The sequence below is a fragment of the Aspergillus sydowii genome (genome assembly GCF_001890705.1).
Source record: "Aspergillus sydowii CBS 593.65 unplaced genomic scaffold ASPSYscaffold_11, whole genome shotgun sequence".
Taxonomy (NCBI): Eukaryota; Fungi; Ascomycota; class Eurotiomycetes; order Eurotiales; family Aspergillaceae; genus Aspergillus; species Aspergillus sydowii.
In genome coordinates, this window is record NW_024467869.1 from 47,088 (window position 1) to 68,326 (window position 21,239).

Here is a 21,239-nt window from a genome sequence, read left to right on the forward strand (position 1 = left end):
TAGCCCGGGTTTCAGCACTAAAGAAAATATGTAGTTGGACGGTGGAAGTCGAGCGATAGGTTGTTTATCTTAGCATCCTGGTAAGGAAACCGGCGGGAACTCGTATAATAAACGAATTACCCCGGGTTCCATATTCATAAGTCCCCGAGGTGGAATCCTAGCCAAGAGGCCTGTGCGACAAGGTCTCTTTCCACAGCCAGGACCCCGCCCCAGTTCTGTCTGACGACCCACCTCCAGGACGCTACCAGAATTCTGTGTTTTGATGATCTGCGCATCTTCTTGGTGACATCCCCCTCCATGTCGGCCACCAACTTTGGATGGGCCCTGCGCAAGAACGGCTCTTGTCTGGCCTCGGAAATTGACTGCGGCGAGACTGTCGCCCCGTATCGAGTCTGTTGTCCCAACGGTTCCTTCTGCCCTCCCGCCAAGAATGTCGCCTGTTGTCCGTCGAAAGAATACTGTACCGACGCCCTCAACGGCCAGCCCCATTGCGCCAACAGTACCTGGGATCTGTATATCAACGGCGGATACTTCTGCTGCGAGCAAGGCACCATTGCCTATGCTAAGGATGGGGGATCAAATGGCTGTGGAAAGCCTGGTTACCAGTTGCAGGTAGGGGAGACCCCGTTGAGCCTCATCTCTGCGGCACAGAGTAAGTCCTGAGAAAAAAGAGATCTTTGACATCGGTGTGCCGACTGACGCGCAGAATTTATAGCGGCGACATCGTCCACCGCAGTCTCAACATCTACTTCGTCATCAGCGCCGACGTCCACAACCACTCAACCGAGCGGCAACTTGTCTCATACCAATACCGGGGCTATTGCAGGGGGAGTTGTCGGGGGAGTTGTAGGCGCTGCCATTGTTATTAGTATAGTATGGTTTTGCATTCGCCGATCGCGACGGCCTCCACAACCACCATCCGAACCAGCCGTTCATATGGCTGCATCGAGCGATCATCATTCGGTGCCGCCAGTAGAGCTGGAAGGCAATCGCGTCACAGAGATGCCGGGTGATAAAACCGTAGCGGCCGAGCTCCCTGCGTCCTTCCGATAAGTCTCCTACGACTCGTGATATCGAGGCGTGTGGTGTTGATATTTAAGCTGGTTTTGAAGCTCCGCTATTCGTGAAACAATATTATGTTATTGGACAAGCTGTACAGTATTATATCTTATATTATTAGTAAGGCTTTTTTAGCGATTCAGAACTATAGAGTATACTCTTTATGGCGACCTCGTCCAGAATCCGCGAGATATCTTGGGGCGCATTTCAAACACCATTTGCTATATGAGCTAGCGGAGGGGCCCGAGGCTGTATGTCAGATAAACCAGTCCATATATGGGCATCTTGTGAAATCGTCTGCAGGGTGAGAGCCCGGAGCGCTTACTGAGCGTCATCCGTGATGTGGAATACTCACTCAGCAAGCCCTGGATACCCTTATCAAAGCGGCGGCGAGAAAAGCAAGTATGTATAGAGCCATATACGCACACATATATATGTATATATATATATGTATTGGCACATGAGAAATCGAATGGATGGCTAAATGACTCAAATTTTGTACTCGAGGTGTTTACCATATTAGTATTGTATTTATGATATGTACTTCTCAGATGTATATATGTGTACGTGTATGACGCGGTGTGACAGAGGAGGTGAGGATGATAACCATGTCAGAAATTTGATACACAGCAAAGACGAAACGATGGCATGTACCTAATTGAATGACTAATATGACTAACCATAATTTACTTATGCTCAGCAAGGACGGTTCCTTCTTTATTCACCACCTTGACACGTGTTTTGGAATGCGTGAGCTGCGCCGTAGTAACAAGCCCAGAATCGTCCCATGTAAAGTGAACAATGCCACCGCCCCGAATGCGGAGGCCATTGACACTGCCGCCGGCCCAGGCAGATGGAATGGCAGGACCTAGGACTACCGTTCTCACCGCGGCCTCGTCAGCATCGTGGGCCAGTGGCAGATCAACCGAGAGCATGCTGAGCACTGCCCCTCCAAATCCTAGGTTGGCGTCAATCTGGAAGGGTGGCTCCGCTGCCGCGTACATGCTCAGCCCATTTGCGACAAAATTTACCTGGACAGCGTACTTGAGGTGGTAGTAGGCCTTCTCCGTGTCATTGAGGCGGGCCCATGCTGCTGCGCGCCATACTTTGGCCCACCCAGAATTTGCATCGTTACCGGTTCCATTCCCCCTTGCAATGAGGGTTTCGCGAACTGCGGATTGAATAGTCTCGTTAACGTAGCCATCCAAGTAGGAAGAAACAGAGTATCCAGGATACCAGCCGGTAAGGTGCGACAAATGCCGGTGCGTGTTCTTCGTGTCATATCCATACGAGTCGGGAAGCTTCCATTCCTTGATGCCGCCCCAGTCGGTCAAATGCAGGCCTTTGTCTAGCTTAGAGATTGCAGATGATACTTGGCTGAGGAAGTCGCGATCCCGCTCGTCCACGACACCTGCGCTTGCGAGGATATTATCAAACACTTGATGGATCTCTTGCTGGTCGTGGGCACAGCCGAAAGTGGTTGGTCCTTGCTCAGGACTGTTGCAGGGGTTGACAACAAGAGTCCCGTCGTTACTGAACTCATCCTCCTGGAGCTGCGAAAGCCAGAATTCAGCAATACCCTTCAGCAGCGGATACCCGATCTGCTTGTACCACGCGATATCCTGTGTATAGTCGAAATAGTCCCATACATGTTGCATCATCCAGGCACCAGCGAGCGGATCTATCGGACCGTTAGCTTATCTGCATGGCTCAGGAACCCAGCCAAAGAAGGGCCCGTGATGAGAGGTTGTGTTCAGTGTTGACTCACAGTTGGCCCACGTCGCACCATCCTTCATCGCCGTATGCCCAAAGATATTCATCTCATTGTGGGTGACCCAGCCAGAAGCGTTATAGAGGAGTCGTGCGGTCTCGGTGCCGCGAGGTACCCAGTTGTAACGCATGTAGTCCCAAAGAGCGCCCTGGGTCTCAGTGAGACCAGTCTGGTCAGCTGGCCAGTAGTTCATTTGCAGGTTAATATTGGCGTGATAGTCACTACTCCAACTGGGTTTGATGTCCTCGGTCCATCTGCCTTGCAAATTCGCCGGCAAGGAATTATCCCGGGAGGAGGAAATTAGCAGGTAGCGAGAATAATCAAAAAGAAGGCCATCGAGGAAGGGATCGGAGGGTCCAGTTGCCTGAAGCTCCGAGATGATCTCTGCTGTCTCTCTCTCTTTGGACCCAAGAGTATCCGGGAGATTCAGTTTGAACTTGTTTGCGAGAGCGGAAAAATCTCTGATATGGCGGTCCAACAGGGACTTGGTGCTTTTATATGCAGCTTTCGACGTGGCCTCGGCAACAAGGTTGCCTGGATTGACTCCCTTGAACGAGTAATTATCGCCAGCAGTGCCCTTCCTATGATCGAAATTTGTGCCGGCTCCGACAATGACGGTCACCCTGCCCTTGCCCTCGCTAGGTACGACCTTCAGCTGACCGTTGTGGCACGACGCCTTAGCATGGGAATCCTTGCTTAGACGAGCCACTGCCTCATATTGAAGTCCTTCTGGTGGACCAAGCTGCGTCACTCCCTTCAGGCGGACATGGTTGTCGTTGGCACAGGTGGTATTAACCAGGTCTTGCGAGACTTGAAGGTTTTGGAAGTGGACATTCAGAGGAGGGAGGGTCCCATTACTTGACGTCGTCCAAACACAGACCTGGTCTGGGAAAGAACAGAAGCTGGTGGTCTCGACGTGGAGGCCATCCGAGTCGTAGACCGTGGTGTGTACGCCGGTGGCCAGATCCAGCGACCTGCGATACTCGTAGTAATCGGTGAAGCCATCAAAGTCAACCGTCAGATTACCGAGGACCTGGTACGAGCCGTAGTTCTCATTCGTCCCCAGAAGGCCTTCCACATCTAATATAAGCGAGATATTAGCCAGAGAAGTAGGGCGAGTTTGGAAGCTAATTTGATCCTCACCTCCTGTGCCTTGGTCAAAGATTTTGGACCGAATACCGCGCAAAGCCGGGTACTTGGGTTGCGACGCGGGTGGGTTTCCTCCGCTATAGCTCTATAAGGCTGTTAGGCGGCATGAGGCCTGGTGCAATGGCGCCAATGAGACATACCGCATTTTCAAAAGGTCCGCCGGACCAAAGGGAGTCGACATTCAAGAGAATCCTCTCCAGCTCTGGGGGCCCAAACGGCATAGCTGCGACCAATGTGTCAGACATTGCTGCAGGCACGAGGGGCAGGGGACTTGGGCATCACCTCCAAGCTTCCCATTTCCAAGCGGATATGCAGACTTGAGGATGTAATCATCAGTCGATCGGTCTCCATAGCTTGCAGGCCTTGATGACCACAGGGAGCGCCCTGCGGCCAGGCCAAAGAAGGCTGCCGGCAAGAAGGTCCATACACCCATGTTGGGTAGTTGCACACACCCTGCAAGGTGACAGAGTAAGTTTTCGTAGAAAGCGAACAGGAAAAGACAACGGAGAGAGAGACAAAACCGTGGTACCTTGACGGAGGAGCGGCCCATTTATGAGTGTTCAACCGGTTATATCCTGCGCACTGACTGCCTGTCCATAGAACAGCCGATTTAGTGCCATCTTCCCCGCGACCACCGTGGGTGGAGGCAGCTGCAGTTTGTGGGGGAACATGAGAGTCAAGGGAATGGCCCGATATCTGCCGTCGGGTGTTATTGGCCTATCGCTGTTATTGGCCTATCGCTGTTGCTTTAGACTGACCCATCGTATCCTTGCGTCTGGGGAAGATCTGGGCTGTCCAGGTCTATCGCAACTATTCTACTATAACCCGTGGAAGCAGAACTGCACTATCTCAGCACTACACCCCGATTGAATCAAAACAAAAGAATGGTGTAAAATAAAGGATAAGCGAACACCTACACAGTACACGCACTGGAAAATTCCAACTTGGACATAGATCGAAAAATCAAGACTACACTCAACATATACGATATTAAAACCAAGGAACATCAAGCTATCCCCATACCCCGAGCAAGCTCAATCCAGCCTGAATAACGCAGTCCCGAATCCAAGTTGATCATAGCCTCCGCTGGTAGAGCCATAATCTCCCACTCCCCCTTCAGCACCATCGCCATCCTCAACCACATAGTCCCTATAGGCGCCGGTCCACGAGGCATCTAAATCCTTGACCCCGCTATAGTGGGCATATAGTAACTCTGCAATTGGTCGGATTCCCCCCCTCCCGCTGGAGCTTATTACGTCCTGGGTGACATCGGAGTTTGTATAGCTGGTATAGGGGACGTCGTTGCCAGTATTGTACTTGAAGGCATACTCGGCACTGTGGCGTTATTGTTAACCACTAAAAGTTTCTTCCACGGGAGATTGTCCTTCCCCTTAGGGGGAGCAAGAGATGAAGGCAACATAGCGGTACCTACCCAGCAAGAATCCGGTTATCCCATAGAGCAAAAAGGTCCTCGCCCTGGTTATATGCCTGCTGAGCTAGAACACCTAGCAACCCAAAGTCAAGCAAACTATGGCCCTGGTCTCGACCAGCCTCCTGGCCCTGTCCTAGCGGTTTTCCTGTATCCTCCTCTTCATGGATAGTCCAAATAGTGTTGTTCAGGGCGCCATTGCCTTCTCCTTCCTTGAAGTAGGTGATTGCCTGATCAATGGCAGTTTGGTTGTCGCTCAAGACACCAATCGCGTGGAGACTGGCAAGGTTGCACAGATCCCACTGTAATTATATATCATCCATTAGCTCAACTCCTCCTTTCCCGGCCAGGGAGAGTAAAAAGGCAACAACCGACAACAGGAAAGGGTAGAGGAACTCACATTTGCCCAATAGTGATCAATCTCCGCATCGTTATGCCTCAGCAGAAAGTCCACGTTCATCGGCAAAAATATGCCCTCCAGTAACTCCACCACCTTGTCCAATCCGCTCCAGTTCTCGTAGTCTCTCAAAATCTCCGCCACATTTGCCAGCTGATACCCATATATTCCCGATGCAAGAAACCGATCTGAGCTCCCGTCCAGTGTGGTCATTGTCTCACTCCATGCATCTAGAATTGCCGCTGCCGCGTCCGCGTTTGCTTCAGTTCCCGTAACCTTCCAGTACACGGCGTTTGTGTATGCTGCCGCGATATCACGATACAGCGTTGGGTAGTTCTCCGGGTCGCACCCGGAGCCGCGACAGACGGTTTCAGTGGCAGAGGGGCTGTATTCTGCATCTGCGTGGGCAGCTAACTTGTTCCAGCCTGTTAGCTGAGGCTCGGTTTTGGAGGAGACAAAGTCTTGGACGCGAGTGAAGTCGGCTTCTGTGTGGAGGAGGCCAGGGTGGGTGATGGCTGCCGTCGAGAGGGCAGCGTTGAGGAGGGTGTAGAGAGGGGTCGAGGCTTTCATTTTGATGTTGGCTCTGATTCGAAAAATATCAGCTGGAGGCCAGAGTTGTTACAGGAGAAGCCAAGGAGAAACGGTGTTCTGCTGGTGATATATATACTTCGCCATCAGGAGATCGCGCTGGCGAGGAAATCTAAGTGCCCCACGCGCCCTGAATATTCTGCGCCTGTGCAGGCGTTCGGAGCATCGACTGGAGAGCTCCGTACCTACAGTCTTACGTAGGTTTAATATAGCTGGTGGACACCGTTTCAGCGTTCGTTGATCCTTCATTAATTAACCGACTGCCGATCGGCGGGCTGAGACAAGATGTTTGCGCAGAACGCGACTCAATGGGCTAGCACTCTTGGTAAAGCCACTGCGATATCTATATTCTCACGGGCCATGGCGCGTGCAGGACGGATCCTAAATTATAAAGGTCGTCGGAGGCCATAACGCCAACGTCTGCGGGCAGGAAATAAACAAGCCCCGTACCTCAGTCTGTCACAGCGAGGTACACACCATGGTCCACTTGACACTGGGATTTTACCGATCCTCCGTACGACCAACCTCGTCAGGGTCTGGGGATCCGCCCGGAAGGGTTGCCGGACAGACTCTGGCTCGAGAGTGAACAATTCCCGGACCTGGCCCGGCTGAAAGTGAGATACCAGTATGTCGCCCGCTGTTTTTGGCTGGCCAGTATAACTAGAGAGGGCAGACCGTCGTCAGCTACCGGAACGTCTGCGCTCGATCCAGTCGCAATCATGTTCTCGCCCCAGACGAACCCCAGACGACTTGCTGTCAGCCTGTTAGCCCTCCTGTGTACTATCATCATACCTTCACCGGCAAACGCCGCTAAACACGGCAGTCAAAATAGTATCCAGATCTCCTTAATACCAAAAGAGGTACCTAAGTCCGGTTCATACAAGGTGCATGTTCGATCACAGGCTGGAGACGACACGAGCCACTGGAAGTCGCTCGACTTGTTCCGTGCCAACGTGCACGAAGTCAACGCAACAACCGGAAACGCCATGTCGCATAATACATCGGTCGGCATCTTTGACTTCAGCGGCCCCATCGAACTTGCCATTGAGCCATCTCGAGACTCTTTTGCGTCGATAGATGCCGTTCGTGTGCGCCCCCTTTCCTACGACTTGCGAGCTGATGTCCGTGGCCGTGTCATCTACTTGTCTCTCACTGACCCGGCGAACCTGGTTGTCGAGGTCAATGGGGTTTTTTTTAACGTCTTGCATCTCTTTCTAGATAATGCTGGGAACGATAGCTTCATGGAGGAGCAGTCCAAGGAAGATCCATCCGTTATCTACTATGGCGCCGGGTATCACGAACTCGATGACATGGTGAACATCACATCCGGACAGACAGTTTATCTTGCTCCTGGATCTGTGGTACAAGGGGGGTTCAATTTCGAGAACACCTCGGACGCCGCCATTATCGGCCGCGGAGTCCTGTATAGGAGCCCCGGCGAGGCCATCACAATCGGCCACTCGCAAAGAATCCGCGTTGCGGGGGTCACCGTGCTTAATCCTGGCAAGTACTCGCTGATGATTGGCTCTAGCAGGGATATCGCCGTCTCTGGCCTGCGGTCGGTCAGCGCGGTCCAGTGGGGCGACGGCATTGACGTCTTCTGCTCTCAGGATGTGATGCTTGAAAAGCTGTTCATGCGTAACTCGGACGATTGCGTTGCTCTATACCAGCACCGCTGGGGGTATTACGGGGACTGAAGGAACATCACATTACGGGACTCGTCTCTATGGGCTGATGTGGCACACCCGGTTCACATGGGTCTCCATGGGAACCCCGACGCGCCGGAAGTGATGGAAGGTGTGACCATTTCGAATATTGACATTCTCGATCACCGCGAGCCGCAGGTTGATTACCAGGGCTGTTTGGCGATTAACTGCGGAGACGAGAACCTACTCAAGGATATAGTCTTTGAAGATATCCGCGTTGAAGACTTCCGGCTGGGTATGCTTCTGAGCTTCAAGGTTCTATACAACCAGAAGTATAATCTGGCGCCTGGAAGAGGCGTTCACAACGTTACTGTCAGGAACCTGTCGTACAATGGGACGGGAGGTAACATTCCGGCTATAACGGGGTATGATGAGGACCGCAACATTCAGTTCGTGGACTTCCAGGGCTTGGAGATTGGGGGTGTGCATGTCTGGGATGGTATGCAGAAGCCAGGCTGGTATTCTGTGGCTGACTTTGTTCCCATGTATATTGGTAACCACGTAGCGAACCTGACGTGGTCACATTGAATTAACATTTGTGTGTCGATTTTGCAACTGTGGGTGGAGAATTATGACCTGGGAATGTGCCATGTGAATTTGTATCGGGATAATAGTAGTGGGAAGGTTATTGTTATTCCACCGACTGTCTTGGACCGTAAGTCTCTCCGAGATGGAGAATAGGGATAGCATCTATGTATCGACAGAAGCTGTCCAGTCTACTCGTTGCTAGGACCAGTGCAAATTTTATTACTCTTCTACCTCCCGTCTTAATATCCATGCCGTAGGGCAAATACTAAAATACACTTCCCCCCTTAATCCAGAACCTCACCAGCGATCATAGTCAGGAATATTCTCCGGATGATAAACCTCCCTCACCATCTGAAACCCGACCTCCGGCGCATTATTAGGCCAGGGCTCGCCGTTCCCACTTGCAAATAACCCAAACATGGCGCCGGTGAAGACAAACCAATCTGGTGGCGCGACCGTCATCCAAGAAGATGGGAACGAAGCCAGCCACTTGACCGCGGAATTGCCAGTGCTGTATCCCAGATGGTACTGGATAGGTTGCGCCCGTATATGGAGAGCCAGAGGTTGTTGCGGTGCTACTTCTTTGAGGGGGTATTGCGCATACTAGATGTAGTTTCAGGGGGTTAGATGGCTTGTGCAGAAGGAGAATCAACCGCTGTTGCGTTGTAGTAGGACACATACCTCCGTTGTGCCATTGTTGGTCAGTTCAGTGTATATACACATCATCCCTGCATCGTCCTTACAACCGGTAACTCCGATCTCCTGGTGCTGGAGCTCGCTAAGGTAGGCGCTGATTCCAACCGACTGCTTAACACCAAGGGCGCCGGGCTCCTTGAATGGCAAGAGAGTGGCAGAAAACGTAGTGTTGAGGGAGGTCTGTTTGCGGAGGAGAGCAGCCGGCACATCGCGGTCACTAAGGGAGAAGACATTTGGTTGAAGGACCAGACCTGCTGAGTCGGAGATGCCATTCCGACGTAGGGTGTAGGTTTCCTGGTAGGGAGTTCGCAGCTGATACCAGGATGGGTGCAATGTTCGGTTACTGAAAGCATCCACGAATGGCGGTCGGGGTGAGGTCGGTTTTGGGTCGGTATTCAACAGAATGGGCTCGCCGTTATTGAAGACCGGCCAGCCATCCCTCCAGTTGACCGGGCATAGAAAAGTCTCACGGCCAAGAAGCGATGAGCCGTTGATGTTGCGGCGGGCGAGGAATACCGCATACCAGTCGCCACGGTCGGTGTCGAACATGGTTGCGTGACCGGTCGACTGCACGGTGAGATTGGTGAAGCCGAATTGGCCGTTGTATAGCAGGGGGTTGTTGGGCGCAGGCTCCCAGGGGCCTGTGGGTGATGCCGAACGGGCAACGGTGGCTCGATGGAGTTCGTCGGTGCCCCCTGCGGGACGAGTAAGTACCCAAGACCGTGAATAGCGGAGCAGACTTACCCTCTGCTATCAGTAAATAATACCAGTCGCCGTACTTTAACATCTTAGGGCCTTCCGGGCGCGCGTCCGCGGTATGCGGCAGGGTCCCGTTCCATAGAGAACGGTAGTCGCCCACACACCTTCCAGTGGCAAGATCAACCTCGCACTGGTAAATGCCCCAGAGTCTGTCAATATTATTGTTCGGTGCCATCAGGTTTAGATACACCTGCTTTGTGGTCGGGTCTTGGAACAGCGATGGGTCAATCCCCCATGGATCCGACCAGACTGGGTCTGACCAGTGCACCAGGTCTGTAGATGATACCCAGAAGACCCGGGGCCATACCTTTGCCACAGGGTCGTACGTCCAACGGACCGTTGTGGCCAGGTAGAACGTCCCATTGATGTAGCTCATGGACGGTGCCCAGGCACCTAATTTTCGATGTCAGCGAAGATACTAGCTAGGGTATAGAGGACAGTCATACCTGCGCTGGTCGGGACCCCGTTCAACTGCAGCTGTTCTGGTCGCGTGAGAGCATGCGAGTACAGCTCCCAGTGCTGGAGATCAGTCGACCGGTAGATTGGTATTCCCGGCCAGTACTCCATCGACGAGGTGGCAATAAAATACTCGCTGCCAACCCGGACGACGGCTGGGTCAGGGTTCCAGCCGGGGATGATGGGGTTGTGAATAGCATGGCCGGATTTGGCATAGCAAAGTGTATGCAGCAGGGCAGTAACTATCAGAGAGAGCTTCATTGCGTCTATCAAGACCTACAACTACCATACCCCCTTAGGTATACAGGTCACCCTCAGCACTTTAATACGTAACCTGGTATGGCCCCCGTAGAAGCCCATGTCCGGCACATTGCCCGCCAGAGCAAGACAGCGGTGACCGAGATCACAGACATCTAAGCTTATTTAGTGTAGGTGCCCGTCATAGATAATTAGAGACGAAGAGCCTAGGGATCGTGTCGCAAGCCAGTACTGTCGTCGACATGGGAGAATGCGGGGACAGACGCCCCTGACCACTGCCCACCGGAGAAAACACGCCCAAACGAGCAAGAGGAGACACCTCTGGCCACTCGGAGGAAGTCCGGCGATTCCCCCGGGGGGAATCGGTCAATTACGAGCGACTAAACCGCGTTGTAGCTGGCGTGGGGGAGCTGCGACTTGGCACACGAGGGGGATCTCCGTCTCCATGGGGAAGCACGAAACGCTCCCCAGGCAGGACCTCCACGGTCATGGACTCAGGCACTGCCAGATATACCTTCACCACTTCCCTATGCTTCCAGAATGGGCACCAGAGGCAAGCAACCCCAGCCCCAGCAGGCTGACAACAAGTCCGACGACGAGATCCCAGCATGCCAGTCGTGTCGGCGCAAAAAGGCGCGCTGCAGTCGCGAGCAGCCCTGTTCGCAGTGCGTTCGATTCAATGCCACATGTGTCTACGACGACAAAAAACTGAAGCCCGGTTTGCGCGCGGGGGCTGTAGATAGTCTGTCGCGAAGAATCGACACGCTGGAGAACATGTTTCTGGGACAGGAGATCCTCTGGAAGCAGATGTGGGAGACGCTGCATCCGGAGTCAAAGTTTCCTGGGACTGCAACACATACCCTGGGTGGCCCTGAGGCGCCAGACAGTATGTATGCGCGCCAGCAGGACCTTCGCCGCTCGTTGCTGGAAGTCGCAGCAGGTACGAATGAGGGTGAGGCTGAAGAGATGCCCCAGGCGAAAAGACAACGTATCGGTCCCGCGCCAATTGCGACAATGGACCATGGAGATAAGAATACCAGTGCAGACGATGTGGTTCAGTCGGAGCTTATGGGCGAGCTGGTCGAGTTCTACTTTGATAATTTCCACCACTGGATTCCGATTCTCCACGTGCGGCGATTCCGACACCAGATACAGTCTGCGGAAGGAAGACGTGGCGTGATATATATACTCTATGCCATAATCGCGGGGTGCATTCGCTTTGTCCATACGTCCAGACTGGCCGACGAGGGACGAAAGGCGCAGATTGCGGAAGACTGTCGGCAAAAGGTTGTCCTCTGCAGCATGGAATCGTTCTCTGTTGAGAACCTGCAAGCCCTCGTCATTGTTGCGTTTGATACGGTACGTTGCCCCATACACTGCTGCGCCGCCTTCCTGACGCTGAATTTTGCTTTGTAGATTGCGCGCGGCCGCGGGCCCTCGTCCTGGTCCATCGTAGGCAGCATGGCGCGGACGGTGGAACAGCTGCAGCTCAGCATCGAGGAGGACAGCGTCCATGGCCGAGGGCGGCCTGGTGAGACTCTGATCAGACGTATGGCCTTTCTCAATCCGTCCTCCTGCTGGAGAGAAGCAGAGGAGCGGCGGCGCGTCTTCTGGACCGTCTTCCTCATGGACCGGTTCTGCAGCGTGTCCACGGGCTGGAATGTCAGCCTCACCACTGCCGACGTCAGACGCAGGCTTCCCTGCGAAGGCACCTTGTGGCAACGCGAGACCGAGGTGCGCGCTCCCTATTTTGGGGTTTCTGATGCCAAGGGTATGGTACAGCACCGGCCGCTGTTGCTGGACAGACAGACGGAGACGGACCCCGTCGAGGAAGACTCCATCGGCGGGTTTGCCTACTGCATCGAGGCCACAGAGTCGCTGGCCCTGGTCTCGAACTTTTTTGTCCAGCAGCCGCTCGACGTGCGCAATGTGGAGGAGACGCAGATCTGGCTGATGCGCTTCAAGGAGCTGGATCTCCGGCTGGTCCAGTGCGTCAGCACCACTCCTTTCTTGATATCCCCGTCGGCTAATTGTCTTCCAGGTGGAAACTGTTCCTCCCTTCGAAATGGCGCGAGGCATCAACGCTGAATGCAGACGGGATCATGGACTCCAACCTCACGCTGGCCCATATCACACACAACACCGTCGTGATACTCCTGCACCAGGCAATCGCCTACCCTCCACACCACTGGAAGTCGTCGCCGGTCAAGCTGCCCTCGTCCTCTTCTGCTGAAACTTGTATTGAGGCTGCCTCCGAAATCTGCACCCTCGGCCAGCAGTTCCTCCTCTACTCGCCAATGCTAACTAACCCCCAGTTCTCCTTCTGCCTGTTCATCGCAGGCCGCATGCTCCTCGCACACGCAAGGTACTACGCCATCCCCATCTCGCCGGCTCTAGACACCTTGATCTCAAGTCTTTTCGAAATCTCCGCCCGGTGGGCGGGACCCCGAGATATTACCGGGTCGGAAAAGGGGAACCTGGCCACCGTGTTCGCCAAACGCCTTGTCCAGGCCCGAGATAACATCTCCCCGGCAGCAACCAAGGGCAATCTTGATATCCGGCAGCCCGTGTACTCCGAGGCAACAGAGGACGGAGTCGCAAACCCAAACCCAAGGCCATACCCAACCCGCGACCAGGTCGCCAATAACCCCATCGTAAGCGTAGGCCCGTCACCGCATCAGATGCCATCATCCTCATGCCCACCTGCCATGCCCCATGCCCATCTGGAGGGGCTCGGCATTCCCCCAGATGAGCAGTATCCAGAGTTCCACGACACCTACTCCGAGTCTTCGCTTACTCTTGCGTTTCCTCCTCTTCCGCTCTCTTTCCATCAGGATTTCGCGGCCTTCGCGGACCCGAATCCAAACCCGGACCCGTTCAGCCTCTCTGTGCCTGGGGCCGCAGAGCATGCACAGACTACTAGTACAGCGCCTGCGTGGAATGGCAACACAACCGACTTCCATTCGCAGGCAATGGGGTCGGTTAATACCCCGTCCGCAGGGTCTGGCAATGGCCCTAGCCCTGGCGGGCGGGTCGGTAGATTTGAAGCGGGAGGACAAGCCCTTGGGTCGATGGTATAGACCTTCATCATATTTTTGACTATGAGAACTGTGCATGAACTGCGTTCTGGGTACAGGACTTGGATAAAGAAGTGCTCGCGGGCTAACTGGAAAGTTGCCGTTATATATAAGTAGCATCTTCATTAAGAAACCTCAGGTATTGGGAGCCCGCCCCACACAAAAGGGGAATTCGTTGTTCATGCAGGCGCTCCCTTTCATGTACACATATTTATATACATTGCAGGCCACTGGATTCGATTGCGCAACTGCCCTCTGTAGAAAAAACCCAGGAAGCACAGTTTCCCTCCACAGGACCGGATCAGAACCCGTCCTAGTAAACATACTAAGCAACAGACGATTAGCACTGCCGTGATTCCTGAGCGGTATCAACATTAATAACAGTTGTGCATACCTGAAAATCAACATTCTCATTGTCCGTCAAATCCAAGAACGCACACGCATGGTTCCTCTCCTCAACCGGTGCCTTGTTCTTATTGCGTGCGGTATACATAAACTGGAGCGCCACAAGCAGGATGTTAAAGAGTCCGTAGAGACAGAAATGTGCCGTAAAGCCGTTGATATAGCGTGGAGCGTCGGTCGATTGGAAGATCTAGAGTTCACCGGCACCAAGTCAGCCTGGTTGTTCGATCTCAACTGGCAGCTGAAAGCTGGCCATTAGAGACGGGTAGGGGAACTCATGGACGTACCTGGGGCGCTGTAGCATTCCCTGCGGCCCACGCGATGAATGTTATTGCTAGGACGGTCGACTTCTTTGTCTGGCCGGCGACGTTGCGTGAGATGAGCGAGAAGAGGAGGTTACCTTCGGCGAGGATGAACTGCGTGCAGTAGAAGGCGATGAGGAGGCCGATGCGGGTGGATGTCGTCGGGGAGATGGAGTAGATGACAGCTGTGCCGGCAATTGCTGGGCTATTCATTTGGAGCATTCTTCATCAGTATGCTTTTGGATGCTGGATAACTTGTAGTGCTGGGGGGGGTGGGGAGCGTACAATGTCCACAAATGCATCACAAGCACAGTCCTGTGACTCCACGTCGCCAGCGAAGCACTGCCAACCATAACAATGATGGTCACTCCGCCCTGGGCGATATTGAGCAGTTGCGTCTGGAGAGTGGTAAACCCAAAGCTCTTGATGATGATGTTAGAAAACACCCCGAGGCCGCCAATGACTAGTGTGCTGGACAGCTGGAGAAACACATAGAGCCATGTAATCGGGTCTGTCAGCGCCTCGACAAGCTGGTACCTCTTGAACCGCTTGTTCTGGATCCCCGTTTCGTTGGCGCGAACTCGCTCGACCATCAGCTTCTTGTCTTCTTCGGTGAAGCATTTGGCTTTCATGGGGCTGTCGGGGAGATACCACCCCAGGAAGACGGCCCAGACACAAGTCAAGGCTCCGAGGACGAGGAATAGGAGTTGCCATGATTTGATGTGATGGCCTATATAGTGGCTTGTACCCCATGCGAGGACTCCGCCGACCTATTTTTCCTGGTTAGCTGGTTGCGATCGGTCGGGGGCGTATATATACCATCAGTTGGACACCGGTCACTAAGTAAGGGTGTTAGCGCAGTGTTGTACGAATTAGAGGCAAACTTACTGCAGTACCAGAGGCTGGTAAGGACCGCCTGCTCCTGGCGCGTGAACCACATGGCTGTCATGACGATGAATGCAGGTTGCACGCATGATTCGAATACACTGCAGTCGTGAATTAGTCGCGCTTCATGGCACGGAGTAGAACGCATACCCAAGCAGAAAGCGAACAACCATGAGCCCCGGGAAGTTAGTGGCAGCGGCGCTGCACTGGAGTTCATCTTTGTCAGTGACTGGAGCGCTGGAGATGGGTATACGGATTCAAGTACCATTATGACCACGCCCCATAAGAAGACACTGCATCGTTAGCAAGAATTGCTGAGCCAGAGAGGCTGCACTCACTTTCCGGCCAGATACTTTGCAACAGGCAACTTCTGCAGGAGCAGGTTGGTCGGATACTCGCCTACCAAAACGCCTATGTAGAGGATTGTTCCTGGACGATGTCAGCGAAGCCTAGTAGTCTTGAACAAAAGGGAACGCACCCAGCCAATTATACTGGTCCCCGTCGAGGCCCGCATCCTCCTGGATGCCCATGATGGAGCTGAACCCTAGAGTTCCCTTGTCCAGGGACTGGCAGAAGTATGTCTGCGGAGTGTCAGCACCGGTTCAACACCAGAGAAGGAGAGCAGCAGACCCCTAGCATGCACACAAGGATGCGTCGATTGATCTTCCAGAACAGTCGCCGGTTTGTCGCAGGGTCGATCGTGACTGCATCGCCTGTAGTATAGGCGGCAGTCTCATCATCAGCAGCATACTGTTGGACCCCTTTTTCAAGCTTTGGCTCGGCGTGTTCCTGGTGGGTGGGCATGTCGGCTTTGCCGGGACTGGTGATGTCGGCCATGTGGATTATTGACTTTGGATGGTCTTTCGTACTTGCATAGATGAGCCAAGGTCGGTTCCCCGGTTTTATGAGGAGCAGGACGATTGCAGCGCGCGAGTTTCCGGGGATTGTGCGGGTCGAGGCATTTCGTGCCACCGGAGCAGCTCCGGCGATTCCCCCGGTGGGCGCAAAGCCCAATTCCTTATTAACAACGCCAAATGAACATGGCTCGATATGGATCAGTGTTACTTCCAATCAAGTTCTGCCACCATGATGCCTGCAACTGCCGGAGTCGCTGGCAAGCGTGTCCTGGAAGAGCCGACCATGCTCAACGGCCACAAGCACACCGAATCCGGGCATCCTATTGAGGCAAAGCGGGCCAAAACCACTGCTGGAGGAGGACTTGTCTCTACTTCGTTATTCGACGCCCTTTACTCCGAGTCTGCGGTGCTTAAGATCTGGACCGTCGCCCGGAAGGCACTGGGCAGCGTGGCACCGCCGGTCTTATATCCAGAGTACACGGGGGCTGACGGGGGCTATGTGTACCGGCACCTGGAGTTCTGGACCTCTGGGTTCTTCCCAGGCTCTCTCTATCTCCTCCTCGAACGCAATATCAACTATCCGCAGCTTGGTATACGACAGGACAAGACCGCCTCCCTCCACCCCCTCCAACTTCAGCATCTGTGTCAGTGGTGGTCCGCGAGTCTGCATGCGAATGCCGCAAAGAAAGACACACACGATATCGGCTTCATGATTGCCCCTTGGGCCACCAAGGCATGGACTCTGCACCGCGATCCGCAGGCATATAGCAGCCTAGTCCTAGCCGCCCATTCCCTTGCCGGGCGATACGATCCCTGCGTGCAGTCGATTCGGTCGTGGGATGTCTGCCACACAAAGGTCTACTCATTCTGTGACACCTCGAAGGACTTTCTCGTCATCATAGACAACATGCTCAACCTGAACCTCTTGTTCTGGGTTGCCCGCGAAACTGGCGATCACTCACTGCATGATATTGCGGTCGCCCATGCACGCACCACGAAGAAGCACCATATCCGAGCCGACAACAGCACCGCCCACGTCGTCAACTATGACGCGGAGACCGGACAGCCGCGCTCCAAGTTCACCCACCAGGGGTACAGTGATGACAGCTGCTGGAGCCGTGGTCAGGCCTGGGGCATTCTAGGCTTCATGGAGACGTATGAGTGGACAAGGGATCCTGAATTCCTCGACACAGCAATGGGTCTAGCGGACTACTTCCTCTCACGACTACCCGAGGATCGCGTGCCGTTTTGGGACTTTGACGCACCTGTGACCAATGATTGTCCGAGGGATACCTCCGCAGGCATGGTAGCTTGCTGCGGGTTGGTCTTGTTGTACAAGGCACTGAAGGATACGGACCCTGCAGCGGCGCAGTCATATCTGCACAGTGCGCTGGCAATACTCGAGGCAACGGTCTCGGGGTTTATGACACCCTCGCCGGCGAGATTCGACGTCGATACTACGGCGCCACGCCATCCCACGTTTCCTGAGGACGAGCCGCACCGGCAGCCTGGTGCTCTGAGTATGGTACTGAACAGCCCCGAGATGAAGTGCCCTGAGACCATTCTAGATGGAGCAACTGTCTGCAACTATGAGTTTGCATCAAGGCGGTGGGCTGACCATGGGCTTGTGTATGCTGATTATTACTTTCTCTTGCTTGGAAACATGCTCCTGGAGCTGGGGTTGGTCACAGAACATAATAGACACTGACTTGTGTAGCTTAGCCTAGATAGAATTTGAATGGCTTTCATGAAAATACGTCTAGGGCTGGACAAAGTAAAGGACAAATCAACCAGCAAGATATTTACCACGTCATACAGTGGTCACCGACTTAAAGAGCTATGTAAGCCTGAAAACCAAAGTCTGATATGCCTCAAGAGTCGCCTCGATAGATGGAATCCTCCCCCACGACTTGCCAGACCACAGCTCTTTTGCATGTACCGGGTAATTCACTCCCAAATTCAGCTCCTCCAGTGGAAGCGACACGTCCTGGGGATAACTCTTCTCGTTAAAGACCATAACAACGTGTCCCTCTTCCAGCTCCCCTGCCCATACCTGGATTAATCCTTCCACCCCGGCCGTCTCAATAAAATGAACCGGACGGCCCAACGGGTCCTGATTTAAAGCGATGATGTCCTTGTTCTTCAGTATCTCAAGGCTGCCCGTATCGAGACTGCGCAGATCCGCTCCAATAATCAGCGGCGACTTCAACGCTGCCCAGAACGCAAAATGCGTCTGTTGCATGTGGACGGTCATGTTGGCGACTCCGACCTCCAGCATGTCCATGTCAAGCCAGTGCGAGCGCTCCTGGTAGACGCTGATTTCTCTCATTTTTTGCAGGATGCTGGTGACCGAACATCCAGCGTAGCCCGTATTAAGGCAATACGCGGTTTTGCACGGACAGCCTGTTTCATTGGTGAAGGAAGCTGTTATGTCGCCCGACATTCGGTATGAGTGTCCAATATCTGTCACACGCATCATGATCAGTACTATGCTCGTACGCAGGGGATAGATGCGAAGGTCAACATACTCCCACCCCAATGCCACGGAAACTGGAACCCCCACTCGCACACAGAGAAGAAGATATCCCTCCCCGTCCGCAGCAGTGCATTCTGCATTGTCAGAAACCTGTCCTGGGGCGCATGCGTCATGGCCTGGAAGCCTCCACAGTTGTCGTACTTCCAGTAATCGACCCCCCATTCTGCAAGCGTCATTGCGTCCCTCTCTTCATAGCCCCAGCTCCCCGGCCGAAACCCGCAGGTAAGGATTCCACTATCCCCGTAGAGTCCCACTTTTAATCCCATCCCGTGGACCCGGTTGGCCAGTGGCTTAATCCCATCAGGGAAGGTTGTTCGGTTCGACTGTAGGTAGCCTTCGTCTGTGCGCTCCATGTCGGACCATCCCTCGTCGAGGATGAGGTAGTTGTACCCTGCGTCGCTGAGTCCGAGTGAGACCATTAAATCGGCGACATCGTGGATGATGCCCTGGTTGTAGTTTCCCTTGAATGAGTTCCAGGTGTTGAAGCCCATCTGGGGTGTGTTCCCCAAGGCACTGGCGACTACCGCGCCGGCCATCGCAGTTGCTGTGAGCGACAAGTGGGCTATCATGGCGAGGTAAGTTTGCGTTAGCGAAGCATCATAGGTCGCAGACAGGCCGCTCTCCGGACTTCTTATTTCGTCAGTGTTGTACGGGCTGGGCTCCGTTACTTCGCCCGGCCTTCCCCAGAGATATGTCTCGGTGTATAGAATAGTGTCGGCGGAATTTATCCCGCCTCGCTGAGATTGTACAGCATACCTGCGTCGGGCAATCCCTCGCAGCACGTATATGGTGTAGTTATACCTGCTTTATTTTACTAGCGATACTCGTTTATTCGGCGATCAACTAAAATGGAATTATCTCTTTATCTGTCGGGAATATATATTTCCATGGTGATGTTCCAGTATGGACCTTAAGCTATTTTAATCAAGTGCACCAACTTGACAAACACTGTATCTTCTAGTTGTGTTGCATGATAATATTTTGTGATACTTGGAAGCAGATATTCACCTTAAAAATGATCTCTGCAGCTTCTTTCGGCGTACCTAGGGCCTATCCACGCGACGAAGGCATCCTATCCTCACAAAGACGACCTGAAAGTTACAAAACCTTTATATGTGCGTTTAACTATCTGATGTCCGTTGTAAAACCAAGGACCCCATCGATAGCTCCGTAACCAAGAAGGGCACATAATATACCAAGGCTTAACTGTGTACCAATGCTCAAAGGTCTCGACCTGTTTTCCATCGACCTAGGAGGCTATACATGAAATCCCCTCCGAACTATATTAGCAAAATGGAAGTGATGGGTCCGAGCAGCTCCCCGCGATAAATTCTTGCTCGATCCATGGAAGGTCATCCTCATGAATCTGAGCAGCGGGCTCCAGGATGCGGTCAATAATATGTACAACCCCCTAGAGTCTCTTAGCACTACTCTCCGACGAGCTTTGGACCACTACCTTGGTGATGGAGATGTCGCTCTCGACAACTCGAGCGACTTGGTTGAGAACGAGCTGATCATTTTCCACCTGTGCACCAACGAAGAGGTATGTCCCAGTCTGCAGCTTGCTCAGCCGGGTTCTTGGGGGCTGGACTGAATGATAATCGGATCAAATATCATACCTGTACGTGCTGATATGTCTCGTTAAAATCTGCGGCTGCTAGGATCGAGTTAGGGACATAGTGGTGGACAATGGTATTGCCCAGCCACCAATTTCCCTTCCTAATACCTAGTCAGTGACCATTCATCCTAGCTTCTATCATCTCTGGATGAAGAGAGCGTATATCCTTGCAGGGGATAACATACGGTGTCGATTCGAACGTCGAGAAATAACGACCGGTGTGAGCAAAAGCATCGTTATTCGGCGCAAAGAAAGTGAAATCCCATGTTGGAGTTGTGTCGAAAGCCTCTTCGAAACCACCGGACTGAGCCAGGGCATCACGCAACTGACTCAGGTCTGGCCTTGAATCGATGAGGTCTAATAAAGTGGTCACATTGTCTGGCTTGGGGAGGGTATACGTGGGTTTGATGGACCGGTAGGAGAGGGGGTCTTGGAACGCCGCTGCCAGACCTGAGAGAATGGCGCTGAAAAAAAATACAGGCTTCATCATGGCATCCATGATACGTGTTATGGCTCCCATCGACTGCCCACGGTCTGTTACTAACCTTTATCTCAGGTAGATCGGGGCAGCTCCGGGGATTGTCCCGCGCCTGGACGGAGGTTGGGGGATGGCCGGGGATGGCCGGTCCCCGGATGAATGGTGTGGAGAATGAATGTGTTTATGGAGTCCCCAGATTGTTGTCAATAAAAGGGGGTTAATTTCCAGAGGAGGTCACTTTCAGCCAGGCGAACTGGCGACATCACCGCAAAGACGACAACGTCAAGA

At 53.4% G+C, this 21,239-nt stretch overlaps 10 protein-coding genes across 10 annotated transcripts; 4 read left to right on the top strand and 6 right to left on the bottom strand.

Moving 5' to 3' along the window:
• Window positions 1-297: 297 nt before the first annotated feature.
• Window positions 298-1,053, top strand: ASPSYDRAFT_34289 (uncharacterized protein; the record flags this gene model as incomplete). Its single annotated transcript, XM_040845221.1, has 2 exons — window positions 298-652; window positions 707-1,053. 2 exons carry the CDS (start codon window positions 298-300, stop codon window positions 1,051-1,053), a joined length of 702 nt encoding a protein of 233 aa, XP_040699165.1.
• A 651-nt stretch (window positions 1,054-1,704) lies between these two features.
• ASPSYDRAFT_208118 (glycoside hydrolase family 95 protein) lies at window positions 1,705-4,432 on the bottom strand. Its single transcript, XM_040843932.1, has 5 exons — window positions 4,262-4,432; window positions 4,120-4,202; window positions 3,974-4,064; window positions 2,828-3,910; window positions 1,705-2,740 (listed from the first exon to the last, which is right to left on the bottom strand). Exons 1-5 carry the CDS (start codon window positions 4,410-4,412, stop codon window positions 1,746-1,748), a joined length of 2,403 nt encoding a protein of 800 aa, XP_040699166.1. The 5' UTR covers window positions 4,413-4,432; the 3' UTR covers window positions 1,705-1,745.
• A 408-nt stretch (window positions 4,433-4,840) lies between these two features.
• ASPSYDRAFT_48579 (putative GPI anchored protein) lies at window positions 4,841-6,516 on the bottom strand. The gene is made up of 3 exons (XM_040847658.1): window positions 5,809-6,516; window positions 5,412-5,710; window positions 4,841-5,314 (listed from the first exon to the last, which is right to left on the bottom strand). The coding sequence occupies exons 1-3, from the start codon at window positions 6,373-6,375 to the stop codon at window positions 5,014-5,016; spliced, it is 1,167 nt and encodes a 388-aa protein (XP_040699167.1). The 5' UTR covers window positions 6,376-6,516; the 3' UTR covers window positions 4,841-5,013.
• Window positions 6,517-7,112: 596 nt separating this feature from the next.
• Window positions 7,113-8,841, top strand: ASPSYDRAFT_1158900 (putative endo-polygalacturonase; the record flags this gene model as incomplete). Its single annotated transcript, XM_040840057.1, has 3 exons — window positions 7,113-7,277; window positions 7,323-8,031; window positions 8,182-8,841. The coding sequence occupies 3 exons, from the start codon at window positions 7,113-7,115 to the stop codon at window positions 8,625-8,627; spliced, it is 1,320 nt and encodes a 439-aa protein (XP_040699168.1). The 3' UTR covers window positions 8,628-8,841.
• Window positions 8,842-8,924: 83 nt separating this feature from the next.
• On the bottom strand, window positions 8,925-10,799 carry ASPSYDRAFT_60351 (beta-xylosidase; the record flags this gene model as incomplete). The annotated part of the gene is made up of 4 exons (XM_040849840.1): window positions 8,925-9,230; window positions 9,309-10,018; window positions 10,068-10,475; window positions 10,529-10,799. The coding sequence occupies 4 exons, from the start codon at window positions 10,797-10,799 to the stop codon at window positions 8,925-8,927; spliced, it is 1,695 nt and encodes a 564-aa protein (XP_040699169.1).
• Window positions 10,800-11,336: 537 nt separating this feature from the next.
• On the top strand, window positions 11,337-13,876 carry ASPSYDRAFT_34294 (putative C6 transcription factor; the record flags this gene model as incomplete). The annotated part of the gene is made up of 3 exons (XM_040845222.1): window positions 11,337-12,155; window positions 12,213-12,784; window positions 12,838-13,876. The coding sequence occupies 3 exons, from the start codon at window positions 11,337-11,339 to the stop codon at window positions 13,874-13,876; spliced, it is 2,430 nt and encodes an 809-aa protein (XP_040699170.1).
• A 310-nt stretch (window positions 13,877-14,186) lies between these two features.
• Window positions 14,187-16,299, bottom strand: ASPSYDRAFT_60353 (putative MFS transporter; the record flags this gene model as incomplete). The annotated part of the gene is made up of 11 exons (XM_040849841.1): window positions 14,187-14,198; window positions 14,268-14,465; window positions 14,563-14,782; window positions 14,863-15,347; window positions 15,397-15,416; window positions 15,466-15,563; window positions 15,613-15,668; window positions 15,728-15,755; window positions 15,801-15,891; window positions 15,941-16,043; window positions 16,093-16,299. The coding sequence occupies 11 exons, from the start codon at window positions 16,297-16,299 to the stop codon at window positions 14,187-14,189; spliced, it is 1,518 nt and encodes a 505-aa protein (XP_040699171.1).
• A 303-nt stretch (window positions 16,300-16,602) lies between these two features.
• Window positions 16,603-18,027, top strand: ASPSYDRAFT_208133 (glycoside hydrolase family 88 protein; the record flags this gene model as incomplete). Its single annotated transcript, XM_040843933.1, has 1 exon — window positions 16,603-18,027. The coding sequence occupies one exon, from the start codon at window positions 16,603-16,605 to the stop codon at window positions 18,025-18,027; it is 1,425 nt and encodes a 474-aa protein (XP_040699172.1).
• Window positions 18,028-18,156: 129 nt separating this feature from the next.
• Window positions 18,157-19,391, bottom strand: ASPSYDRAFT_158529 (glycoside hydrolase family 27 protein; the record flags this gene model as incomplete). Its single annotated transcript, XM_040842733.1, has 2 exons — window positions 18,157-18,782; window positions 18,848-19,391. The coding sequence occupies 2 exons, from the start codon at window positions 19,389-19,391 to the stop codon at window positions 18,157-18,159; spliced, it is 1,170 nt and encodes a 389-aa protein (XP_040699173.1).
• A 693-nt stretch (window positions 19,392-20,084) lies between these two features.
• ASPSYDRAFT_408762 (uncharacterized protein) lies at window positions 20,085-21,200 on the bottom strand. The gene is made up of 4 exons (XM_040846171.1): window positions 20,659-21,200; window positions 20,475-20,574; window positions 20,312-20,410; window positions 20,085-20,266 (listed from the first exon to the last, which is right to left on the bottom strand). Exons 1-4 carry the CDS (start codon window positions 20,991-20,993, stop codon window positions 20,141-20,143), a joined length of 660 nt encoding a protein of 219 aa, XP_040699174.1. The 5' UTR covers window positions 20,994-21,200; the 3' UTR covers window positions 20,085-20,140.
• Between the last annotated feature and the right edge of the window lie 39 nt (window positions 21,201-21,239).